This window comes from Embiotoca jacksoni, unplaced genomic scaffold, assembly GCF_022577435.1.
Source record: "Embiotoca jacksoni isolate LCO1_2020_lvr unplaced genomic scaffold, fEmbJac1.0.p SCAF_1, whole genome shotgun sequence".
Lineage (NCBI taxonomy): Eukaryota > Metazoa > Chordata > Actinopteri > Embiotocidae > Embiotoca > Embiotoca jacksoni.
In genome coordinates this window covers 9,224,740-9,246,832 of record NW_027185229.1, presented here as the reverse complement: position 1 = coordinate 9,246,832, position 22,093 = coordinate 9,224,740, and the positions used below count along the sequence as shown (strand labels likewise).

Below are 22,093 nucleotides of genomic sequence, written 5' to 3'. Positions count from 1 at the left end.
CATAATGTACATTAAGTAATGTATAACCTTACATAAAATTACCTATTTTAACCCCAAACCCAATTTTTTTCCCAACCATAACCAAGTAGTTTTGGTGTAGAAACCTATTCACGCCTGATGCCGCTGTTAAGGTTATTATTTGCTTAAAAACAATCACATCTGCTTCTTGTTTTATGGTTTCCATTTATTCAGCTTCTTTAATGTGACAATGTAAAATTACAGCCTCTCTTTGCCCACCTGCAGCTCTGGTTTGGGTGCATTGGACCGATGGTACACGCCCGGATGTTTCCCTTGTGAACATGAATCACTGACATATTGCTGACTTTAAGCCTTTCACAGGTGTGGTAATATGTGTCCGCTCCAGGAAACTAGGCGCAACAGCCAAGCCTGTGAATCCCACACACTGTTATTAACCGTTGTCACTAAGCTCATCTACATCAGCTGCCAGATGTTTTACACCTGACTTGGTCCATCTGGTCAGGTGTAAAAAAACACCAGTGAATTTTGCGGGAGAACATGGATTTATTTAGTTCTAACCATAACACAAGTTCATCCAGCTATTCCAAAAGCAAAGATGCACTGGGCTTAACAGGAAGACGTTGTAAAGTTTTAGGAGCTGTGAAATCTGTTATCAAATGCACATTGCTACACCAGCTACATTTTATATTGTCAAATTCTCATCTAAAAAAATATTCAAATGCACGTGTTGCACATGATATAATATCTGCACACTGGGAAAATTGTTGTGACTTTTACATTATGTTTTTAAAAATAAAAGTTCAGATTGAGCTTGTAAAATAACTTCACACTGCTTAAAATATTTGTAGTGCATTTTTTCTCATCCTACTCCAAGGAAAACAAAATAAAATCCTTTGTCCAGCCTTTCACCAGTAGTTGTAATGGGCTGTGGTAGTCGTTAAGGCCGGCTCAGCTGCCGGTCATAAAAAACAGAACTCCAGATTAAAGCTTGCTCTGTGGCCAAGAGCTCCCTGGTGACGAGCCAGTCAATCATCTCTCGTTTCTGGTTACTCCCCTTTTCCCTTTCTTCAGCATCTCTCCAGATTTGTAGAACTCAGAGAGGGGTTACGAGCAGTCAGTGACAGCCACAGGCTCTGACCACCATGTTGCGGTACTTCTTGAGGATGACGTTGGAGCTGTCGTCAAAGTAGAGCACTGAGATGCCGTGGAGCTGTGTAGGGGCACAGCAGGGTTTGGGCACTGTCTCTGGGCTGATAAAGTGCACCTGTTGCAAGAAAAAGTACAAATAAATGCTGAGAGAAAGTGAGAGTTGTAGTGAAAGTGACTGGGATTAGGGGCTGTTTGGGGTTTACCAGAGTTTGCACAATAGCATGATTAGTGGCATTCATGTACGAGTTAAGAGGGAAGGCGCATTCCCCCTCACAGTAATACGCTGCGTAGCCATCTGGTGCAATGATCCAGTCCTTATCAGAGTAAGAACAAAGGCAAAGGGTCAGTTACTTGTCGCTTTTGAAGGAATGTGTATGAAGTACAATAAAAATATTGTGTTGTACCTGCCATCCCAAATCTCTGAAACTGACATATAGCTCGTGCTTTTTACATCCCTCTTTAGAAATGCCAAGGTTATCTGAAATTGACAATATACGAACACAAAAGTTTAGCTGGTAAAAGCTATTATCACATGACGAAGCTATGTGGTGATGACATTTTATAGTGTCATTCACCTGTTGTAGCCTCCACTTCCTTTAGTGCATCTTGGACAGCCCTTTGGGGTTTGGAGCGGTTAGACTGGCGCCCCTTGTGGCCGTGGGCTGAGCGTACACTGCGAAATCGCACCTCATTGGCTTTGAAGAAGACAACCAGGAAGGGCTGCATGTCCTGGGGCCCACTGCCTATTGCCAGCCCAGCTAGTCGGGGGTTCCTCCTCTGGCCTACAGGGGGAGACAGGGGGAACAAACCACTGAAAGTGACACAAACACACATCTAAGTCCCTTGAAAACAATATTTATTCATCCTAATATGACCACAACAACCCCAATCATAAGTGAAAACTCTGGAAGAACGCTTCCACCCAGATTTTTTCAATTAACTACAGGGTTTAAAGAGCATTACATCATTACTCCAAACAAAGGCTACAGTCTTAAACAATTTTGCTGCTATGGATCCCAGCCCATTGGCACCACAGGAGTCGTCACTATAGCAGTCACTTACCATGGCTGTCCTTCAGGACCAGGTGCAGGCCGAGGTTCTGTTCAGGGCTGACCAGCCAGAGGTTACTTGTGGTGGTCAGATCAAAGACCAGCCAGCCATCCTCTGAAGCCCAAACTTCTCGCTGGTCCAGAAGCAGTAGCTCCACTTCACTGAGGAGAGAACAACGTGTAAATAAATGCAAGCGACTTCAAGATTAAAAAGCTAATTTCAGTGTTGTTTGGCAGCAGACTGGAATCTCAATACATGTTTCCACAGATTAAAAACATAAGTTGGACAAAAGGCAGTGTTGATAAAAATTTTATGTTACCTTGCAAAATTATTTCAATTCTAAGGGAAATAATGGAAACAAAATACTTGAGCATGATAAAAGACTGGTATGCCTTGGAAAATGTTTGGCCGTCATGCCAACAATGTACAAGTTGTGTTTAGTTGGTGCAAAACTTTAAACTACATGTGTGGCCCTGTAATATTGACAATGCAGCAAGAAAGCATAAGGAGATTTTCTATTAGGTTGTTTTACATTGAAAGCCACCAAGAAATTTGATGTTGATTGGTCAATGTTACGTGTGTTTCACTAGCTGATGACCAGACTGAATAAAAATTTTGTTGAAAATAAGAATATATTAATAATAATTAATATGGCTGCAGTAGCAGCTTTTCAGAGCCTCAACAGCGATAATAGTAAGAGTCTGCTGGTGTGTGTGTGTGTGTGTGTGTGTGTGTGTGTGTGTGTGTGCGTGCGTGCGTATATACATGTCTTTCTATAGCTATGGGGACCAATTCTGGTGAAAATACATATTTAGAACACACGTTGTGAGGATATTTAGGCTGGTCCTTACAACCTTTTGAAAGACAGACATTGTTTTAATTAGATGTACTTACAAGAGGGGCTGTGTAAAAAATACATCAATTTCAAAAAGAGAGACAATGTTTTTGTACCAGATTTATCAACCAGCTAATTTCCATCTGCAGTCCCTGCAGGTGAGTGGAAACAATACAACATTGTTCTACAAAGAAATTAATTAGATTTTCTGGAGATTCACTCAACAGGAAGGACAAATGGGCTGGTGTATTTCAGGTAAAGTTTCATTCAAAAAATTGAATTCTAATCATTTCGGCTTACCTAGTTTAAACACTCAGGCTAAATTGCCTTTGGCCACTAACACTCGGCACCATGTAGTGCCTCTGGTGTGAACGTCATCAAAGCAGCACTTTCTTAACAATCCTTTAAAAAAAAAAAAAAAAAAACTACACTGATGTGTCTCCTTCAGGGCACATTTCACAGACAAATGCTTTGTTTACAGACGGAGTGTCAGATGTCAGGCAGAAGTCTGTCTTTTGTCCTGCTGCCTGCTCGTCTGTGTGGCGAGGCCTTTGGATGTCTATGAATGACAATGGTGTTGCCCTTAACACTTAAATGTAGATCTAATTGCTGCTCATGGCCCCTTTTTGCTGTTTTCAATATCCACTCCCACTGGTATAATAAGACAAGTCAAATACTGCGTGTCACCGGGTGTTTTACAAGCAATTAAGCAAGTTATAACAAGTTCAAAAAGATGTTTCTTTCCTTTCTATAAATCCTGTAGTCAATCCTAACATGCCTCAAAGTCTGCCTTTTTACAGATGGACATTTCTCATGTTCCCTTACATGAGCAGTTTCTTTAGATGAAATTGTCCTGATTAATTATTGGTAATGATGGTAGCTAATGTAAAATCATGGAGGTATTGCAAAAGAAGCGACCTGGATGTTTTATTGCAAGATTTTTAATCCTTTTATGAGTTATCTTGTCGTCTCGCCACTTCAGGATCAGATTACTACACAAAGCCTGTAGCTCTGTAGTGCACTTTGTGCTTCTACAAGGACAACCTTACAATGCAATGATTTTATTCCATCTGTGATGGTGAAGAAAATCCTCCAGAATACATGGAATCGCCTGCTATTGGTGACTGATGGCTGCATAGTTAACCACAACACTTGACGTGAAATTACTCAATAAGGCCAGCATACTGGACAGGTAAAGTAAATAGACTGTACATCTTTCAGGAAATTTCCTTCATTTATGTAAAACAGCAAGTATAATAGAACCCCCACCATTTGGTTCTGGTCTTATCATCAGATAATAATTTCCTTTCATAATGGATTGCATGATAACTACACACAACAATATTCCCTGATGTCAACTTTACACATTCAAATGTCTTGTTTACCCTGAGAAACAGTCGAAACAGAAAGTTGTTGAAGACTATCAAACATACAAAATGTGAAAATAATTTTTGGCAAGTTTTGCTTAAAAATGAATGAAATTATTCATAAATGATCAAAATACCAATTTTCAAGTGACTTATTGATTGATTGACTTAAGCTCTAGAGCAGAGGTCTTTAACAGGGGGTCCGCGGAGGTACTGCAGGGGGTCCATGAAATTTTTGGTTGATAAAACAATTTTTTTTTAAAAAATCCCTTAATTTTTTTCCCACAAATTTAAATGTCTTTAAATACACATTAACATGAATCCCACATATTGTAGCGAATGGACAAATGGAGGCAGAAGATGTTATCTTTCAGTCAGAAATGCACACATTCAGCGACACACAGGAGCTGGGCACCGGTTCACTCACAGCGCGAGACTAGCCTGGACCTGTCCCGCAAGCCTCCTGTACTCCTCCACTTTAATATAAAACACAATTTTATACAATATATAATGTAGGGGGTCCCTGCTCCATCTCTCTATCAGTTTGGGGGTCCTTGGCCTGAAAAACGTTGAAGACCCCTGCTCTAGAGCACTGGTCAGTTTCTGGGTGACTGGGGAAATAATGCAGCAGTTGCCATTCATGAGGGTCCATCAGGGGCCCTATATGAAATGTTTGCCTTTAGAAACCAAGGACCTCCCAGGAGGTTAATCCAGCTATACCACAGCAAAGATGAATCAAGCAGGTTTGCAATAATTAAAAAAATGAGTAGCTGGTGGTGCTTTGATTTGTGAGAAAGGGCAAAATGTGTGGAGTCTCTAATAAGTTCTGACTTCACATGTGGTTTGAAACAAGAAAACAGTGTGAAAGCAACACACAGCTTGAGACTGCCACACAAACAGACACATGGAGGAATAGAAAGGGTGACGTCTTGAGGGTTTTGTGTTATTTGAGGTCTGACCTGCGCGATATAAATGCACATCTCCTGGGAGCTGTCCTGTTCTGACTGTCAGAGAGTAAACTGCTCTGGAGAGAACTGCTGCAGTTCTATAATTGACTCTAATGTCTGTGTAAACAGTGCTGTGCTGACACTAACAGGAGCAGAAATAAGCTGTGGGGAAATGTAGCCTAACATCCAGCCTTTTACAGAATAACACACAGAAGCACCAAGTGTTTAGCCTTTCAAAATCAACCACACAACTTATACAATATTACCAATATAAGAAGATAATCAGATGAAACATCCAGCTACTTTGAAAGACTTGGAAGATCGTCTATGAATTGTAATTGAAACTAATCATGAGAAGCGAATGTAGCAATTAATATCATTATGACTTGTGGAAAAACTTTATTGTTTCAGTATTTCAGTATAAAAGTTGAATGGGGGTCTATGGAAGCTGACACTTTTTCAAATCAATCCCCGGCTGTCCTCTGCGGTACTGCAGTTTAAGGCACTTCTGCATTAGCCTCCTTAGCTGATTCCACTTTTATATTTATTGATATTTAAAGTCTATGGTCAGCACGTGAAATTGTTAAAATGCATAAATACTGATTTATGATGTATGAGAATAATGGAGTCTTAGCATTTTAGCACAAGCTAGCCCCCTTCATTCTGAGGAGGAAACAAATTGTACCAAAATTTCTTGAGATATTTCACAAAAAACAAAACCACTAACAACACGAAAAAAAAACCCAGCACAACAGAAAAGCTTGTAATACACCCACAAGTCCACTAGAGGGTAGCATGTCTTTGTGACGTTTTTGGTCGCAGTGGGGTGAAAAGTAAATACACGTGACATGTCAATTTTGGTGCAACCCTAACCTTGGGTTATTTTTTCCTAACTTTAACCACAAGGGCTGGGTATTGCTACTGATTTCCCAAAATCATTTCAGTTCTAGTTCACAAGGTCCTGACTCAATTCAATATGCTTCAATATCCATTTGGTTAGAATTATTTCAGTTACAATGATAATCTTTATACAAATCTTCTTTCAGTGTATTATAAACAACACGTCTTAGATTTTATATCATCAGGCAGCTACTGCAAAGAAGAATTTGCAGTAAATGTAAACATCAGTAATACATCTGGAAAACATCCACTTTGCTGACTGTCTCAAAAGTTTTGCGCAATGAACAAAAGTGGTTGGGATACACACTAAATAAATACAGCATGTATCAGAAGATGAGCATTCTATAGACACAAACCTATAAAAGTAAACAGCCAACAATCAGAAATTTAAAAAAGATTAGGAAAGTTAGAGTGACTCCCTCTGCCAATTGACGTGAAGTTGTGATGCTATGTTTCAAATGTGCATGCAGGTTTTGGATTGAGACTTACATTTTTTTACATGTCGGTAAAACGTAACATGGTTCTAGTGTTAATGAGGTTTTGGAAGCCATCCTTTTCAACAATGCGGTCATCTTTGCATATGAAACTTTTGACACACTCTGTTATTTTTTGGGGAGGAGGAGAACTGGCTCGAAAGTAGCTACATGTCATGTTTATTATCTCTAACTCAGCAGATCTCGTTGCGGGAGGTGGCTGGTCACGCAAGATTAACGTGGTTAAAGCTTCATCTACGGTCTAAGGTCATACATAGTAAAAGGCACATATTAAAAGATTGGTCTCAGGATGTTATTAATCATATCAGATTATTTAAGGAAAGATTGATTTGAATCGGAAAATAGATGTTTTAAACCACATGGTTTGCACGATTTTGTTTTCCTTAACCCCATGGTGTTTAAAGCTTATGCAGAGCCGTGACACACTGTCCTCTGGTGGACTGCAGGTGAATTACACACACGGGCAAGATTCCAGGTTACATGGTGACACCAGCTGAAATGTCATGGGATCCCCAGACACATGATCGTGTGGGAACTATCACTGTTGAAATATGAATATTAAAAGAAGAGAAAACTTTTGCTGGAGCTAAATTAAAAGTCTGGGGGTCATTTAAGTCATCAGAATTTATCCTTTTAGGAATATTTGTAGCAAGACAAAATATTTCACACAAATGCCAACCTCATGGCACTGCTACAATAAATAACAAGATATCACCAAAGTCAGTAATATTTATCCTCTGGAGACTGGTCTCTACAAATTTCATCCAATAGTAAGATATTGGAGACCAGTTTTGGATGGATAGAATGACCAACAGACCAACTCTGCCTTCACAAGTGCTGTTCAGCAAGCATGGCAAAAAGTCAGAAATTATGCAAATTACATTTTGAGGGTGAAAATTGGACTGAGCCGATGACATGATATAAGCAAATGATGTAAGTATTCACGTTAACAAAAGAAATGTAAACCGTGGAAACATGGACAGGAGCTGAAAAGAAAACGCCTTTACCTGTTCGAAGGTTCCTGCAGGACTTGGTAGACATTGACTCTGAACGTTTCGTTCTCCTTCAGCTCCTGGATGAAGTCCTTGTAAATCCTGAACTCTGCTGCTGTGATCGCTTCTCCCTCAGGAATACGGGAAAGGTCGAATCGAAACTCTTTTGCATGCTGCTCAAACAGAGGATCCTGATCTTGATCCTGATCGACTATCAGAAGAAGACAGATAGACATGATGTTAATCAAACTTGAAGAACGGCTGGTGACTTTGATTTGCTTCAGGAGGACATCCCTCTATTGGGCTCCTGATTATGACACCAGGATAAATGTTTTTTTTGTTTTAGATGACACACACTTAGTAAGATGACCCTAAAAGGGAAAGTTTGTAAGACATGGAAAAGGCAAATCGCTCAGTGTAATCAGATGGTAAACCAGTCAGTGGTTTCAGTATTTGTCAAAACTGTCATTGATTCATGCGATTCTCTTCTGTGTGTTGGTCTGCCCGCAGCTCAGAAGCACTTTGTCAGAAATATGAAAAATCCAGCATCCATGAGCAAAGTGATTGATCTAAACATCACTTAAGTCAAGTCTGCCATACATGTCAATGTGGGGGAGCAAAACACACATTCATGGCTCAGTTTGGCTCCCTGTTTAAATTGCACACATGTGCTGACCACAAGAAAAGGCCTGTTAAGGCCCAGCCCGGAAAACCACAGCAGCCTGTGTGCTTTTACAAACACACTCACATAAAGTATAGAGAGCTACAGAAATTCATGTGTGCCTTTAATACCAGAGTCTGTACCCACCGCACCTCCTTGATCATTTTGCAATGTATCACCATCCAGTGATTTCATTCTGATTGTAGAGGGGGAAGTGGAGCAGCAGTAGCTGGTGACACTGTGAGGTTTCCGCCCAGTCCTGAGCTAGCTGAAGCTCTCCAACACTCAGAGTTTCCAGAAAAAATGGTAGGTCAGAAAGACCCCAAAGCTTCCTGAAGCTTTTCAGAGTTGTGTTTTTACAACATTACTCAATGTGCTTGTCCTTGGAAAGAGCCATGGAGGTCTCTGGTGAAGGTGTGCAGAGCAGACTAGAGCAGCGATTAGCTGCCTTAAACACATCCTGCCCGTTGCCATACACCATGACATCATCATCATGACATCATCCTGTGTTCCTACTGATGGTCCACTATTGTTTCAATGCACAGACATTCATCCTCACACTAAAAACAGAATGTTCTTCAATGCACTATAGAGCTCACACACACACACACACACACACACACACACACACACACACACACACACACACACATACACACACACACACACACACACACACACACACACACACACACACACTCTTCTAAAAACACTTTTACCAACACAAAAACACACATAAGCCGTTAGTCATTAAGAGCAGTGCATTCTGAACCCTGCTAGTCATTTCTTTGACCGCAATTAAATGCTGGAAGTGAACGAGCTGTGATTTTATGAAAGCAATAATTGCCTGTAAGGACTTGGTGTGTTTACGTTAGGGACCATTAGCTGCAGAGATCAGACCTCAGATATGCAGACTTCCCTCTGGGAGACATTTCAACACTTCACCTTACTTCTGACGCTGCACGGCTGCACATGGAGCCATGGAGCTATCATTAACCTATTGCAATTTTGTAGTCAATGTTTTGGGGTTCTGTTTTGTTATTTTTACAAGTCAACGTGGGGGGTATTAAGATGATTCACAATGGCTACCATGAAAATGTGACATGGTTTGAGTAATACGTGTACTGTCATTCATTTGTGACATGTAGGACCTTCAGCGTATTAAAGGTTGCGTTATATCACTCATTTTGTTTCCTACCTAATCAATGAATATCTTCATGAGTTGGCAGGTTTGAAAACTTAATTTGTTTCCCCCAAAAAAAGCAATCTAATAAAAAGAAAGTGCAGCTTTTCATAAATCTGCTATAAAAGGGAAAGGAGAAGAGGTGAATGTGTCACGCACGTCTGTTTGTATATGTGTGCAATTATAATTTCAGCTTCAGAGTCAAAAAGCAATTATGTTGTACATGAACGTATAAATAAAAGGAAGGTTAAAGAGATTTTCTGTGGTGGCAAAAGAAATCCTCTGCGTGATTTCCTTTTGCTACAGACCAGCTTACCAGACAAGCACATTTCTTCCTGCTTGTTCTCAGAAACACAATAAACCTTCTGTTCTTCAGCGACATGGAGAATGACCATGTCGCTGTTCTGTTATGAGAGCATTTTGCACTCATTCATTGACATTTCTGCTCATTAACCCCTTTCTCATGCTCTGCAGGTATGTTGTGGCTGATACAAAATAAAAAACAAGCCCACTCTGAATGTGTGTGTCCACGTCTCTAGGCAAAGACTCCAACAGCAGTAAACAAGGAGATGGACATGAGCATGCAGCAGAGCAGAGAGCAGCAGAACAGCTATAAGACAGCAAATAATTAGGCCTCAAATTACAAATGCGCAGTGCAGCAGTAGCTGCCTTGCGTAATGTTGCGTGACAATGAGACAATGTACATTAATGAGCATGTATATAAAGTGTATGGATGTGACTTTATAATGCGAGTTCAGAAGTGAATGGCCCCCATTATCTTTTTTTGGAATCTTTTCCCTCTGATACCATCAATTTCAGAACAGATACTGAGTAACTGTGGCTGCAGATTTATATATAAAAAAAAAAATACAATAAGCTACAGCACCGTCGCATTGGAAACTGTGGTCTTTGGAAGGCAAATACCCTAATCCAGTTTGCTCTTCAAGAGACCACCAAAGAGAGTCACTCCATCACAATGTGGGAGCCACAGCTAAAAACTCATCAGCACAGGAGGTCATGGTGGTCTTGAGAGAGAAATAATCAGACACTCATTATGTACTTTTTCTTCCTTCCTCTTTATAATGAAACTCTTCAAATGTGAAACCACATAAATCTGCTATTGATTTTCAGACACAGTGTTTCCAGATCTCATTAGCAAAAGACTGTCAGTTAAAAGTTCACAACTGAGGATGTAAACTCTTGTTAGAGATTTTCTTTCATTCTCTAAATGTTTTGTATTAACTATGTTTATGTGCTGTTTGTAAAAATAACTTGAAACGGCTCTTTATTTGAAGAATTCAGTTTGATCCCCGTGACAAACAATCACAATAGAAAGGTTTTTTTGGAGACATATCCCTAATGAACCAATTTCATCTCTTCACATTGACCTATAACCCTCAGCCAAGCCCCGAGGCAGGAGTTAGTTTTGGATGAAACCACAGGCTCTGGCACCATATTGTCTGCTGGTTCCCATAGTGATATCAGAGCTTCCACAGGATCTCCAAGGGAAACAAAGCAGGATTTTCCTTTTATAAATTCAATCATGTCTGAGTGAGCCCCATCTCCAACCATCCTCCAAGCAAACAGACATAGATGAAAGAGTGCATACACCTGCACAAACACAGATTAATACAACAATAACATACTTATTATGATCTTGATGTCAACTTGTCTCCCACTCTCGAGGTTTACAAATGCCTGTTCAATTCCTAGTATTGCGCAACAAAGCCATGCTAAAGCCTTTGCCCCAGAGCTTTGAAGGGATTTAGGAAATGGGATACATGCATGTTGTCATAATATTTACAGCTTGGAATGCACAATGCTTGATCTCAATGCCCTAATGTCAGACACTACCAATCAACCCTGGGGGACTGTAAGTGGCTGTAAGGAAACTGACAAAAAATTTAAAGCATTTAACACTTTGTTTCTTAAGTTGATTCAATCACAAACCAAAGGTGAAAGTGCCCCTAAACTGGATGAAGCAACAGTCATATATTGAAGTCATCGTCTTTATGAAACATAGTACACAAATATCACAATGAACCTCACAGTAAATGTTTGGTGAGTAATCATAATTTTGAGGCACTTTAATGTCAATACTGAGAGTAGCATGCTACGTCCCTTCAAAAGAGCTAAGGGGTATTCAAATTAATACGCATACTTGTTACCTGATACAAGAACCATCAAAAGTCACCAATAGGCTACTTACTGAGGTTGACGAAGCTCATCACCGTGTCTGCCTCATCTAGGAATTGGCTGTCCTGTGGGGTCACCATAGAGGAGGTCTGTGTCGGTAAAACGGTCTTGAAGTATGAATATCCGGGGGGCTCTGCGTCTGTAGAGATTGTGTTATATAGGTCCAGCATGAACATCGGGGCAGCGTTGTGTTTAGTGTGCACGTGCGGTCGCGGACGGTGCGGCAGCCCCAGGATGGAGAGGATCTCCCGCTGCATCTCTCTGCGCTCCTGGCTCCGCAGCCGCCGTTGGATGAAGCTGGAGCGCACCTCGTTGTCCACTGAGAAGTTGGACGCGGCAACTCGCGTGGCCAACACGCAGTAACCGTATGACAGGAGGATCGTTATCGTTGCCAAGGCGCTGGTTACCATTTTTACTCCAATTTTACGCGCAGTTTTAACTAGTGGAAAGACTGGTCTGGAGTTGCGATTCCTTCATAAAGAGACCTCTTACATGTGGAGGAAGTAAAACACATTACCCTCTGTGAACGCCGAGTATCGTTCCCTCATCATCTGCCGTTGTGCATTGTCTTGGTGTGATACAGCCGTGCGCTCCCCTTAATGGCAATTTGGGAATGAATTTTATTGAGGCGCTGTGTCAGGGGAGGGGCAGGAGCGGTCCAGAATAGGATCAAGACTGGAGGGATTGGGACAGCGTGTGGGGGAGAGGCAATGAAAAGTAGGGGAATGTAGATCGGGGTGGTATCGCGAAGTGCACTATCTTGGTAATTAGTTGGGTGTGAACCTTTGTGACTCAAGTCACACCTTTGTTTAGACAAGATTATTTGGCCATTGATGAAGGTGAAGGTGGGATCTAATTAGCACATTATTTAGCTGAGTCATGTTCTCTTCATCCAGTAGCCTCGCAATCACTCTGGGACATCTGGGACCTTCCTATGGTTCTGAAGCCCTCAAACGTCATGCTCATTTATTTACAATCCCGTCAATTTATTTACAATCCCAATCTAGACAGTTTACTTTTGTCACTGTGGCTCAAAGCTGGGCACATGCGGATACTCAAACACTAAATTATCAGACGAAAAGTAAAGATGAAAAAAAAAAATCCCTTCTTCAAACAAACACCTTTGAACTGAAACAGTAAAGCTCACGCCCACCTTAAATTGTTGAGTGAGTTCAGATACATGAAGGGACATGCCAATGGCTCCAATGAATTACTATTTGACATTGTGTAGCACATGGGGACAGGCAATGCATATAAAGCAAGAATCCAACACTGCAGGATGAATTATACATGTTTCTTACTCGGGGAGGGACAGCAGGGACTGCCACGCATAATACCAAAGGGAAGAAGTTAACAGCAACACACTGAAAGGTCTTTCTATAAATTGTGTTTTCTCTTTTCTAAACTTCACCTTCTCTGTCTCTATAAAAAGGAATCAGTGGGGTATTTCCTAAACAAATACATTTTTCACTAAAAGTATCCAACAACACTAAATCAAAGTTTCAAGCACCAGACATTAGTCACTTCAGATGTTTATCCCAGAAGAGGTCACTACATGATTCATCCCCGCAAACATAGCCTATATAAACTCAAGAGTCCTTCATGTCAACTATAAACATGTGTACTTGTCTTACCACTCCTTTAAAAAGTATCTATTTAACCCTCTATTCACATTAGTTCATTTTTGAAGATTTCTAAGCATTTGTACATTTGTGTGGTATCTTTTTCCAGCACAAACTAAGTCTGACTTCTCTGAACACAAAATACAAAAAACATGACACAGTAACCTATAAAACAATCTTTTTACCTTTGTCAATATTTTGCTTTGATTTTGATTTTTTTTTTTTTTTTTTTTTTTTTGCTTGTCTCTGTATAAATTAAGTTTTGTTACTACTGAGAAACAAGCCTGGTGTATTCTACAATAAATAGAAAAACTCAGAAGGTTAAGACGGTCTCTTTACATCATCATCCCGAATAAATGTTTTCCACTTTGCTGCAGCAGCACCATTGTGTAACTTTGATGCTGCACATTGTTCTGACATTCTCGAGGCTCGGGGATGTGCTTTATCTTGAATTTAATACATACATCATAATTTGCTTTTTGCATACTGACTCAGTTCAGTACAGATCATTTAGCCATTTTTTACTTCTCCCACTGAAGCTCCAATATTGTTTGGATGCACGCAGAAGATGAAAAACAGGCAACTTTTGTGAATTTGCTTGAATCTCTTCGACTGTGAAACCGATGGGTTCATGTTGAATCATATTGAACCTGCACCACAATAAGTCTTTATCCTATATACCTGAACTAATTATCGATAGACCCGATTCTTATTTTGTATTGAAGCTCCCTTTACAGTTGACCCCCATCTACTTTCACATAAATTGCTTAATTTTTATCATTTCATTTATCATGTAGGCCTATCTATGCTGGATAAATCAAATACTGAATTTAAGAGGACTACAGATGCAGTTGATAAAAAAAAAAAAAAAAACAACCTTATACTTTCATTTACTTGTATTTCATTTTGATATAACTTCACTACATTTCAGGTGGACATGTTTTATATTCCACCGCATTTATCTGGAAATTGCAACTTTTCACATGTAGATGTTACATTTAAAACAAATGATCATCATATCAAACATTTTAGCATTGTTATACATTTTTAATCGTACAAAACATGTTGCTTCATCTTCTCAACCAACTGCAGCATGCTGACTTACCACATATATCTGCAGCACTATTCAAATAATAATCCAGTCATATGACATTCAGGGGGGGGGGGAAGGTGCCGTTTTTGTAGCTACCTTTATTTGCGTCTCTTCAGACAGGCCTTAGTTTATCTCACAATGTTTCAGTCTCAGTGCAGGGCTTTGACTTGTAACGTTACATTTGGTGGTGTTTCTACAATTAGCCTACGATTAGTAAAAATATATGTGCAGCCTACTCAGCCTCACCCATGTAATGATACTGTATGTCGTGCACTGCGTTGGTTTTAAGACGGGCACAGACGAGAGCCGGGACGTGTCCTGAACGCAGCACCATCTGCACGGCCTGCTGCTTCGCACCGGCTATATAACCTCGCGCGCCGCCGCGCACTGCCTCGTGCTGCCTCCAAGTGTCCGCTGTGGAAATTTGAGAGAGATTTTCTGTGCCGTTGCGTCATCAAACTGCGACTAACCACTCGAGAGGAGGGGGAAAGCGCCACACTTAAAGTGGTGCGATTTTAAGGCGATTTTCAGCAGCATCAATTAACACATTTGGGGGGTATGTACATTCATGTAGCCACGAGACGGGACTGTTGATGATTTCATGTTTGATTATGATGTCGGACATGTGGCAACAGAGGAGCGTTTTGAGGGATTGACACGAAAACGGACGTCGCTAAAAGCCCGCTATCTGCAACTGTTCAATCATTTACTTTCTGAATCTTGTAATGGGTGAAATGGTAACCAGCTCAGATGTAGTTAAAATACTACACACAGATAAACTGACTGGTTTTTTTTTTGCAGGTTAACGAGCTCTAGCAGCAGTAACCGACGTAGTTAGCATTGACGTTAGCTCGCAAGCTAAGTTACGTCCTGCTTTTCTCATATTTAACCTCATTCATAATTTCAGTGTCAAAGTTACTGAATGCGATTATAAGTTGTCTGGTAGCAAAGACTCGTGTTTTCAACCAGGGGGATTCTGCAACGTTAGTTTTAGTATAACAGTATTTGTTAGTTTTAGACTCGGTGCTACGTACTTTAATATTAATTCACTGAAGAACAACAATGTGCACATGAATATGGTAAAAGTACATGTGAAGTACTTCTGTCTTCTCTCCCACGCGTGCATTAGAAAACACCGTGACTTCACCATGAGTTTGTTTGGGACGAGCTCCGGTTTCGGGGCAGGAGGCACCGGTGTGTTTGGGAGCACGACGACCGACAGCCATAACCCGATGAAGGTAAACTATCCTCCAGCTGACTGAAACCTTCACCCTCCTGTACTGACCTGACCTCTTCATGTGGATGTCTCTGATTTGCCTTCCAGGATGTTGAAGTGACTTCACCTCCAGATGACAGCATCAGCTGTCTGGCTTTCAGTCCCCCCACCATGCCGGGGAACTTCCTCATCGGGGGATCCTGGGCCAATGATGTAAGCTGTTTATTCACTCATGATGTAGTGGACTGATTACGTGAACTCAAAGGATACTGAGTTTGTAGTGTGCTCAGAGGTTTGCACAGTTAAACTCTTTTGTGTTGTCTGACCCCCAGGTTCGGTGCTGGGAGGTGCAGGACAATGGACAGACTGTCCCCAAAGCTCAACAGATGCACACAGGTCCAGTGTTGGATGCATGCTGGAGCGATGTAGGTCTCATCCTTGAAAGCTTTGCAGTAGCTGCTGTCTGTTGGGTTGTAGAATCATTTATGATGTGCTATTTTACTCAACCAGGATGGAAGTAAAGTCTTCACTGCTTCCTGTGACAAGACAGCCAAGATGTGGGATCTGAACAGCAATCAAGCAATGCAGATTGCACAGGTTGGACGATGGCTCTCCCAGATTAACTATGTGGTCAAAAAAATGAAGTAAAATCATATTACAGCTCTCATCATTTCTTTTCGCAGCATGATGGTCCCATTAAAGCAATCCACTGGATAAAAGCCCCGAACTACAGCTGTATCATGACTGGCAGTTGGGACAAAACACTGAAGGTACAACACTTTTAATGCTTGATAAGACATACAATTAGTTTTTTTCTTTAGGGTCACTAGCAATTAAACATATTCCATACATTTGGTTATGGATCCATAAGTTTGAGTACCAAAACAATGTACCATGGTTTTTGATCTGCTGACACATGATTGTACAACTCCAGACTGTTTTCATGGCAGTAATTATTATTAAAAAAAAAATAATTGCAATAAATGCAGCTGAACAGTAGAAATATGATGGTCAACTTACAAAGAATTTTACCAGGAAACTGCACTTAAACATACTTGTTTGGACAATTTAACAGTTCGCCAGATGACATGATCATATTGACATCAGGCAAAAATTGCATTTGATTAAACTTTTGTCTCGATGACCCTGCATGTTTCTTTTCTTTTTTGAGTGCATCTATTTTTAGCATGCCTGGCAGTGGAGTTGGTCCCATTTAAATGAAACAGGAAACTTTATTGTTTATACACACAAGGTTTTTGAATGTGCTGTCTGAAAGTGGTCAAAGCCTCATGTGGGACATGGCACTCCCAAAGCAGCTTTATGGTAAACCTTATTTGACTAATATCGCGACATTCCGCATCTTATTAAACATCGATGGCCTTTTTTTTTTTTTTTTTTTTTTTTTTTCAGGTTTATTTATTTTCCTTCTGATTTCTTTTGTTTTTTGTATACACCTAAATATAACCATGATCACGTGAAAAGAGCCAATAAGAGTTGCATATTAAATGTTGTTATATAAGCTAATGTAGTCCAAGAAACCTGACAGATTTTCTGTTTTTCTCTTCAGTTCTGGGACACCCGCTCTCCCAATCCCATGATGTCACTCCAGATGCCAGAGAGATGCTACTGTGCAGATGTTGTATGTTGTTTTTACTGACATTATTTTTTTTTTATATTAGCTGATAAGATAATTGATTGCTAACTAATTGCTTTTTATGTTTTCTTGTGCCTCCCTGACTTGTAGGTGTACCCCATGGCGGTGGTTGCCACAGCGGAGAGAGGCCTGATCGTGTATCAGCTGGAGAACCAGCCCTCCGAGTTCCGTAGAATAGACTCTCCTCTCAAACATCAGGTGAATTTTCATCTTTCATGAACTATTTTCTCCTCATCTTTTCCCCATATGTAATGCCTGCTCACATTATATACAGTATGTTGCTCACACTGGTAGTTTTATGTGCAGCATTTCATTTATTTTAACTTGTTGCCAAATATGAAGCCAAGCTTGACCATTTTTGATGTGCGACTGCCTTTTCACCCTTTGTACCATCCCGCTCTTTTCATGCAGCATCGCTGCGTTGCCATATTCAAGGACAAGCAGAACAAGCCGACAGGTTTTGCACTGGGGAGCATTGAGGGCAGAGTGGCGATCCACTATATCAATCCTCCAAACCCGTGAGTAGCTGAAGCAGTCCACTTCTCAAATTCAGTCAAGTTCATGGTTTTGATTATTATTTTGTTTACACGGTTTACAAAAAGATACTTCAGTGTTTCCCCCCAGGACGGAGTTGTAACGGCAAAAGTGACGCACACATTCATGCACGCAAAAAATATAATTGCCTTCACAAAGCACACTCTGTCAAAAGGTTTCAATGTATCTGCTGGCACCAGAAAGGCTCTTAGGCCTTAATAGATACAGTGCATTTGTGCACAGTAATGAGCAGGGAAATGTCTGTCTGCCTTACGTACGAGTTGTCAAGATTTAGTCAATAAAACTTCTATTTAGCAAAATAAAAGTTGAATCCCAACATCAATTATTGACATGTTTTGAACAAGAAAAATAACAACCACCCATTTACAGTAGACTCATAACAGAAATAATAAAACAATCCAAACGGTCTCTGCCTCCAAATCCATCCAAAGAATTGTTTTGGTTTACTCCCCTTTCAAAACATGAATGTCAGATAGCAGAGACCCACCTCCTCTCTCCTCTAACTCTTCTGAAGTAGCCTCCTCTACATCACTACCATTACTTCTTCTCTTTTTGACTCATCTGAAAAATGGAATATAATTTGACAAACAAGTTCATAGTTTCTTGTGATATCACCCACTGGGTGTCTGTAACTGGTGTTAGCTAGCAGTCATTTACTCTCCCAGTTCTTCATTCTGAACTATCCTTTTTTTCCACAATTAACTTCAATCCCCTCTCTATTGTATTATCAAACCTGAAAAATGGACCTGAATGTAATGAGATTGTACGTGATAAAATAACTTAGATTATTTTACATTTCTTTAAGGGAATCCTGTCCAAAGAATATTAAGGGCAATATGTCTGTGAGGGAATGGTCTGTTGTCTTTGTGATTGTCAACCACTGTGGCCCTCATGCATAGTACTAATGTCGGTGCATGTGGATACCTATTATTGTTTTTATCAAGATGGATATTTCAGATGTTTCACAAATATTTCAAAAATATGTTTCACATATTTCTAACAAATGAGTGTTTGCTGTTTACTGTGCGACACTCGGGTGAAGTTGCAGGACTGTTTTCCCTACGGCGGAAGATGTGATCACCTTTGCTGCTTCACTTTTTGGCATCTACATCGTGCTTGTAGTTGTAATCACTGTTTTCAGTGTTGTCATTATTAGCTCAGTGTAAAATTTCTCATCTGTATGCTTCACTCACAGGTGTGTGAATTGACCTGATACCACACAATAATACTGAGCCTGTTAAATGCATATAAGGGAAAAGCTGTACTAACTGAGAAATAAATTAAAGCCACAAACATGTTCCCTGATCCCTTTCAGAGCCAAAGATAACTTCACATTCAAGTGCCACAGGTCCAATGGCACCAACACAGCCACTCCCCAGGACATCTATGCTGTAAGTTGTTCTACATTTCTGAGAAAAATGTATCTTCAATAAGATTTTGCTCGCATATTTTTGTATCGGAACAGACAAATTTTAATGGATTTTTGACTCCTTGGAATCCGTTAAATCCACTGAAATGAGTGTAATTCACGACAACTGTGCTTTTCCTGCTGTGACATGTCAGCAGTCACAAAGTTCAGTTCAAGTTTTGTTTCAGTACAGAGTTCAGTCTTAATGTGACTGTGGGTTGGTATCTGTGTAATTAGCATTTCAAATACAGTCATTTTAATGTAATTACTTTATCCTTTGAACAGTGGCATGATTTCTTGTATTTCTCTGGAATTTGTAATATTTTCCAAATTTCATAACAATTTGGTTGACACTGTTGTGCTGGACTGCCTGTGTTACTTTTCACAGATCATTACAATATAGTCTCTCTGCTACACTAACAAACCGAATTATAATGTTTCCACCGACTGTTTTGTTTTCTCCTGTCAGGTGAATGCCATCTCCTTCCATCCCGTCCATGGCACACTGGCCACTGTGGGCTCAGATGGACGCTTCAGCTTCTGGGACAAAGACGCCCGCACCAAGTTGAAGACCTCAGAGCAGCTCGATCAGCCCATCACAGCTTGCTGCTTCAACCACAACGGCAACATCTTTGCATACGCTTCCAGTTACGACTGGTCGAAGGTATGACGTGTAAAGTCTTTTACAAAGGTTGTTGTTTGTTCCCACTCATTTTACTTCTTTAATTCTGGCCTTTAAGAGTTGAGTACCTAAGTAGTCATTAACTGAACCTCTACATCCTTCAGGGCCACGAGTACTACAACCCCCAGAAAAAGAACTACATCTTCCTGAGGAATGCTGCCGAGGAGCTGAAGCCTCGGAACAAGAAATGGTGAGAGAAGAGCAGCCACTGTCTGTAAAGCTGGAGACCGTGGTCACCGGACGGGGCTGCCCCATTTCCTCAGTGTCCCTATGACTCTCACTAGGGGCTTTGAAGGGGAATGCATGGATGTGGGCAGAGAGGACAGTGCCATGGTTCAGATATCAGTGTTGCTGTGAACAGCTCCAAGTAGCCTGTACTGACCTGAGTGCAATTATGTTCAAGGCGTCTGTGGTTTCTGCTGTAGTGGTTCAAACAAGCTGCCTTTGCACCTGTACAATCAGGAATATATAGGATGAAGCTTGCTGGCTTTATTTACAGCCTTTAGCTTGTAAGTAGTTTTGCTTTGAAGTGTGTACCTCCTGGCATAAAAAGTTATTTATGGACAGTTTTTTTTTTATTAAATTATGGACTATGAAGAAAATCAGGAATATTTATATATAGGCAAGCAATAATTTGCATAAATGAACCGTCATTCATGAGGGTTGATTTTTTTTTTTCCAGCTGAGTAGAATAATATTTTGTTGGTCATTCTGTGCAAAAAGGGACACTGTCAGAAATAAACGAAACCTCAGAAAAATGTTCTTGGTAACTGACTGCTTCCTCCTGTCTCTAGATTCATCGTGCCAAGTCGCATCTCTCGTGGGGAAATGCGGAAGATCTGCTGCTTTAGTGTGTATATACGCTCAAGACTCGAGACTCCTTCCTTTTGGCAAACACCTGGACCAATGCCGTGGTGCTGTGTACTGTGCATGGACCAATCAGAGGGGTCCTACCTGACCTGGCTTTGAGGACAGCTGCATGACATTTGGTCTTAGGGGTCATCACTGAAGGGGAGGGTTTTATTTGTCATTCATCGTGATGTTTTGAGGATCATTTTTATGTGTCCAGTGCCTCCTTTTTTTTTTACGGCTTTCCAAAAGCATTCTCTTCTGATTTGCTGTTACTCATGGTTTAGCTCCAATAATGAAATTGGGATGTAAAATAAATGTGCACACTATTAGATTTGAACATGTTTATTCCAATTTGAAGGAGTAAGTAGGTTGAAAATAACCTGTGTCTGCTGTGTAAATGTTTTTGGGGGGATTTACAGAATTTTATGGTGCATGTGACGACATCGCCTTGAAACTTCACCACTTTCTCATAATTCAGCTGTCAATCTGTCCATTGTGTAGCTCTCTGACGTTGGAATCATCAATTCAAAATCATAAACTTAAAACATCTCTACCACAGTGACTCCTCCTGTGTGCTTGTTTTAATCCAAGTTAACCAGCAGGTGGAGCATTTTGACCTGTAGTATGTTAACTCCAGCTGTTACAGGTAGAGAAAACACAAATAAAACACCATCAGCTGAGGCCGGGGAGCTAAACAGGACAAATTATATCAAAGCAGGTCAGTGGGATTCTTCATCCACTCCTTTTTACTTTTTGGGATCCACAGCTGGAAAGAGGGGGGAATTTATCAAGAGGATATGAATGAGGTAGCATGGCCAACTACAAAGGCCATGTGTGAAAAGTGAACCAGTTCATAGAGGAGAAGGTGAGAATTAAATGCCTTTTTATTGAGGTCATTAGAGTATCACCTCACTGTTAGGCTGACCCGCAGTACTTGGCAGTGGAGCTCCGAGGCACTGAGGGCGGGAAGGTCTGCTGCTGCTGCTGCCACAGTTCACCGACTCCTCTCAGTGCTCATGGGATGACATATCACTTCTTTGGGTAGCTGCCTCCTCAACTATTCTGTCAGGCTGCAAGTTTATTTTGAACAGAAAGGTCTTCTGGGTTGACCTCACTCATGATCCTAAAGACTGACTTCTAAATACCAGAAGCAATTACAGGACTATCAGGACTGACCTGTTGCTTTGGACCCTTGTAGCTGTCCTGTGCTGCACATATCTTATCAGTGTGTTTGCCACTACCTAAACATGCAGAAAAC

General features: G+C 40.6%; 2 protein-coding genes across 4 annotated transcripts; one reads left to right on the top strand and one right to left on the bottom strand.

Moving 5' to 3' along the window:
* Positions 1 to 181: 181 nt before the first annotated feature.
* Positions 182 to 12,329, bottom strand: LOC138200336 (bone morphogenetic protein 7-like). Its single transcript, XM_069152954.1, has 7 exons — positions 11,767 to 12,329; positions 7,729 to 7,924; positions 2,191 to 2,339; positions 1,704 to 1,910; positions 1,533 to 1,606; positions 1,332 to 1,442; positions 182 to 1,243 (listed from the first exon to the last, which is right to left on the bottom strand). The coding sequence occupies exons 1-7, from the start codon at positions 12,161 to 12,163 to the stop codon at positions 1,094 to 1,096; spliced, it is 1,284 nt and encodes a 427-aa protein (XP_069009055.1). The 5' UTR covers positions 12,164 to 12,329; the 3' UTR covers positions 182 to 1,093.
* A 2,586-nt stretch (positions 12,330 to 14,915) lies between these two features.
* rae1 (ribonucleic acid export 1) lies at positions 14,916 to 21,391 on the top strand. Of its 3 annotated transcripts, none has more exons than XM_069153264.1 (13): positions 14,916 to 15,024; positions 15,598 to 15,706; positions 15,793 to 15,897; positions 16,017 to 16,109; positions 16,195 to 16,281; positions 16,368 to 16,454; positions 17,252 to 17,323; positions 17,429 to 17,536; positions 17,750 to 17,856; positions 19,209 to 19,284; positions 19,771 to 19,965; positions 20,088 to 20,173; positions 20,778 to 21,391. In XM_069153264.1, coding segments are annotated over exons 2-13 (1,107 nt in total). In that variant the 5' UTR covers positions 14,916 to 15,024; positions 15,598 to 15,616; the 3' UTR covers positions 20,779 to 21,391. The 3 variants fall into 3 exon arrangements, with proteins under 3 accessions (XP_069009365.1, XP_069009185.1, XP_069009276.1); XM_069153175.1 differs by lacking the exon at positions 20,778 to 21,391 and adding an exon at positions 15,270 to 15,330 and having other exon boundaries at positions 14,923 to 15,024; positions 20,088 to 20,177; XM_069153084.1 differs by lacking the exon at positions 20,778 to 21,391 and having other exon boundaries at positions 20,088 to 20,177.
* Positions 21,392 to 22,093: the final 702 nt, after the last annotated feature.

Bases quoted from the DNA above. Each gene is read 5' to 3' on its own strand.
- LOC138200336 (XM_069152954.1), bottom strand. From the start codon at position 12,163: ATGGTAACCAGCGCCTTGGCAACGATAACGATCCTCCTGTCATACGGT. The intron at 7,925-11,766 runs GTAAGTAGCCTA...TTCTTCTGATAG, and splicing joins GATGAGCTTCGTCAACCTCA to TCGATCAGGATCAAGATCAG. The intron at 2,340-7,728 runs GTAAAGGCGTTT...TTCTCTCCTCAG, and splicing joins CTGCAGGAACCTTCGAACAG to TGAAGTGGAGCTACTGCTTC.
- rae1 (XM_069153084.1), top strand. From the start codon at position 15,617: ATGAGTTTGTTTGGGACGAGCTCCGGTTTCGGGGCAGGAGGCACCGGT. The intron at 16,110-16,194 runs GTAGGTCTCATC...TTACTCAACCAG, and splicing joins TGGATGCATGCTGGAGCGAT to GATGGAAGTAAAGTCTTCAC. The intron at 17,857-19,208 runs GTGAGTAGCTGA...GATCCCTTTCAG, and splicing joins TATATCAATCCTCCAAACCC to AGCCAAAGATAACTTCACAT.